Source organism: Vicia villosa, linkage group LG3, assembly GCF_029867415.1.
Source record: "Vicia villosa cultivar HV-30 ecotype Madison, WI linkage group LG3, Vvil1.0, whole genome shotgun sequence".
Taxonomy (NCBI): Eukaryota; Viridiplantae; Streptophyta; class Magnoliopsida; order Fabales; family Fabaceae; genus Vicia; species Vicia villosa.
In genome coordinates, this window is record NC_081182.1 from 54,952,092 (window position 1) to 54,955,862 (window position 3,771).

At 33.7% G+C, this 3,771-nt stretch overlaps 1 protein-coding gene across 1 annotated transcript; it reads right to left on the reverse strand.

Moving 5' to 3' along the window:
- Nucleotides 1-295: 295 nt before the first annotated feature.
- On the reverse strand, nt 296-2,746 carry LOC131655780 (uncharacterized). Its single transcript, XM_058925589.1, has 4 exons — nt 2,624-2,746; nt 2,205-2,358; nt 1,094-1,204; nt 296-709 (listed from the first exon to the last, which is right to left on the reverse strand). Exons 2-4 carry the CDS (start codon nt 2,319-2,321, stop codon nt 446-448), a joined length of 492 nt encoding a protein of 163 aa, XP_058781572.1. The 5' UTR covers nt 2,322-2,358; nt 2,624-2,746; the 3' UTR covers nt 296-445.
- Between the last annotated feature and the right edge of the window lie 1,025 nt (nt 2,747-3,771).

Below are 3,771 nucleotides of genomic sequence, written 5' to 3' on the forward strand. Positions count from 1 at the left end.
AAGGATGGGGAAATACATTGGGTAACTTTGGTAATGTATTCAGAACATAGATGTGTAAATAAAATAAATTATTTAAATGGGAAAATTAATTGATTAAGAAAGAGATGGAGAGAAAGTTGCTAAATCACCAAAATTCAAAGTTATCCCATGTTGATCCCAAAGATTGATTGCTATTGCCATGCCTCTACATGCCCAATGTCTCAAAGAGTTGTAAATCGGACGAGACTTGAAGTTGAATTCTCACGATATCCATGTTCATTCAGGAACTCAAATAGGTACTGTGACAAAATTTACATGTTTTTACATGTTTTAAAACATGCATGAAATTAATTATTTAATCATTCCTTGCCTCAAAAAATGTTGAAGTTAACATGATCGCACCTCAAGATGCAATTTTAAATAATACAAATAGATTGTTCTTCAAAGTCTTCTCTTCTTTCTCCATTTAATGCGTATTGTCCTTCAAATTTTTTTCTTCCTCTTCTATACATGTTTGCACCAGAGTCTCAGATTCCTTCAGGTTGGTTTCAACATTTTCTATTTGAGGCACACTTGTACTTTTTTCTGCCTCAGCTTGTCGACGCATAGCTTGTTCCTCTAGTGCTTTCATCATCATATCCGACGTTTTCTCTTCCCCTTGTAGTTGCATTTTCATTAAAAACTCAGCCTCCTGGTCAAGAGGCTTGAAGTATTCCTCAATGGCTACCTCCTGTTACAGATGAACCAATCGCAGTGCGTACATTAAGGAACCGAAACCATATACCACATGACAACTTAATTTAACAGCTTAAGATCACAACATGCACTTTGCTAAAGATCACAATATGCCATTTTTAACCCCTAAAAAGAATCAAAATGAAAGAATAGGAATAATCCAAATTCAAAATCAGCATAACTATGGAAAAATTGAATTTCATCCTGAAGTTTGCAATGGCGTAGTAGATCTTCTCAAGAACAAATGAATGTTTTTGTTTAGAAGACATTGTGCCTTCATATTCGCAAGTGAAGGAAAAAGATTGAAATTTTCAAAGAAAATTTCCAAATTAAAAAAAAAATGCTTAAAGTTTCAGATTTTCATGAGATTACAACTTACCGTTTCTTCCAGCTTCTTGTTCAAAGCTTGCATTTCTTCAACCATACGACGAACTTCAGATAATATGATCTGCTCAGGTACTTTGTTTATGGCTGCTTTCTTTGCTTGTGCCTTTTGATCAGAGAAAATCATACCACATCAGAAATTGATCAAGTAAGACAACAAATATAAGAAAGTCTTAGAGCTCAAGTAGATGGTCATGAACTAGGAAATCCCATTTCACCGCAGCAAAAAATGAGGTCAAATTCATATTTTCCCAAGGTAAGTAAGTAGGAACTTCGAAACAAGGAGGAAACATATTATGAGTTAATATCTTAACTACCCTGTTTTATTTATATCTATTTAATAAGATTGTTAGAGCAGCTCAAACAAAAGTTGATCCTTAATCAGACTATGGATGAAAATGATAATGGGTTAAGATGTTTGTGACAACTCTAACTGACCACGCATGCTTACAACAAAAACAAAAACAACAACCAAGTCTTATCCCACCAAGTGAGGTCGGATACATGAATCAACTATCGCCATAATGTTCTATCTAGAATCATGCTTCTCTCCACATTGTTAATCTCTAAATTTTTCTCAATAGCTTTTCTTATAGATTTTCTAGGTCTTCTTTTACCTCTAACTCTTTGACTCCTCTTCATTCATCTGATCTACTCCCCTTACTACCAAAGCTACATATCTTCTATCTTCTATCTTTTCTACAATACGTGTTATCCCATTCCAACACTCTCTCTAATATTGTCATTTCTATTTTTATGATATCTAATCTTACCACACATCCAACGCAAAGCATAAAAAATGTTTCCGAAACTAGTAAATGCACCAACTTACTCCATTAAATCCATTACAACTTCAATTCCCCAATGTAGATTCTCCGCCGTTTTTCCGTTGTCTCTAAAATGAGATTCTCCTCTTAGCTATTCCAATTTGCAAAGAGCCTCATATTCATATGAAATCCCCAAGTCCCAACTAACAACATTCATATGTTATCATCTCATATGATTTCTAAAAGAGAACAAAACTAATCCCAACTAACAACATTCATATGTTAACAAAACTAACTCAATCAAGAATGTAAAACGGTTCATAAGATAAGATGTTAAACCTGTTGAACCCGTTGTTCAAGCTGCATCCTAAATTTCCGAATTCTCCGCTCTTCATATCCAGAAAGTACCCTGGCATAAAAGAGGGCTTTCTTCCCAAAGTCCAATAGCTTATTCATATTGCCAAATCATCAACACTCTTTACTATATAATTTCCTGCAAAAAAAAAAGTAATCAACTTCAGAATTAAAATCATATGCTAGGTAGTTAATCGCGACGGGGCGGAGGGGAGTGGCCTCCGGCCGCCGCAGTGATGCTATGTGCGGCGCGCATCACTGTCGCGGCGGCCTCAGATGCGTTTCACGAGAACTAACAATGGAGATTTTTTTTGAAAATTAAAATGAAATTGATGGAAAAGTATGAAGAATCGAAGTAGAAGGAGGAGGAATGGTGAAGAAGAAATTGAAATCAGAATACTAACCTGCGTGCTTGAATTACAGAGACTGCTGCATATTTTGCTAGGTTAAACGAAAAGGGAAGAACTCAAACTTTGCAAAGTAACGTGATGCAATAAAAATAATAATATTATTTAGTAAAAGAAAAATAATTAAAAAAAGGCAAAATACCTTTTATAGTCTGGTCTTTAGACTGAATCGAACCATGACCTCTATGGTTGCTTAGAAATTAATTTACAACTTGTCTACATCATGTTCCTTACAAGTTTTATGGGGTCTTCGTGTGTGGTTTGAACGGTTTTGACGGAAAAAATTATACGAATTGCAAGAGAAAAAATCGTACGATTTGGTTTGGTTCGGTTGACTTTTAGAAAAAAACGGACCGAACTAAATCAATGTGGTTTAGTTCGGTTCGGTTGGTTCGATTTTTTACAAATATTTTATTGAACCATACATACACATATAGATGAGAACATAACTTTGTATTTAGACATTCATACACTATCAAATAACAATAAAACTCGTCATATTTTGACAACAACTTTTCATAATTTAACTTAGACAAAAGTGGAATAATAAATATAAAATAATAAGCATAAAAGAATATAAAAATTATTGGCTTAATTGCAACTTTGGTCCCCCTATTTTATGTTTTTATTATTTTGGTCCCCCTATTTTTAAAACCACGATTTTGGTCCCCTTTTGAGTTTTACGTTGAAAAGGGACAACAATAGAGATTAATTTTGCAGAAAAAAGCAAAATAGGGGGACGAAAATTGCACAAAAAACTTAAAAAGGGACTAAAATAGTGGTTTTTAAAATAGAAGGATCAAAATCAAGAAAAAGACAAAATGGAGGGACTAAAGTTACAATTAAGCCAAAATTATTATAATGAAAAAAATAGAAGAGACGAAAGATTAGTGAAGATGAAGAAGAAAAAACAAAAGAGTTGAGAGGTTAGAGAAGAAGATGTGCGATAAAAACGAAACTGAAATGTGGAACATTTGTATAAAAATGAGAAGGTGAAAAAGAAAGAATATAAGAGAGTAGAGATTAGAGAAGAGGGAAGATGTATGTGGCAAAGAAGACGCGATAATGCTATTAGAGATTTTAAAAGATCAGAATTGAAATCATATGTGTAAGGATGAGATCCGTAATCATAAGGCTAAGGTATA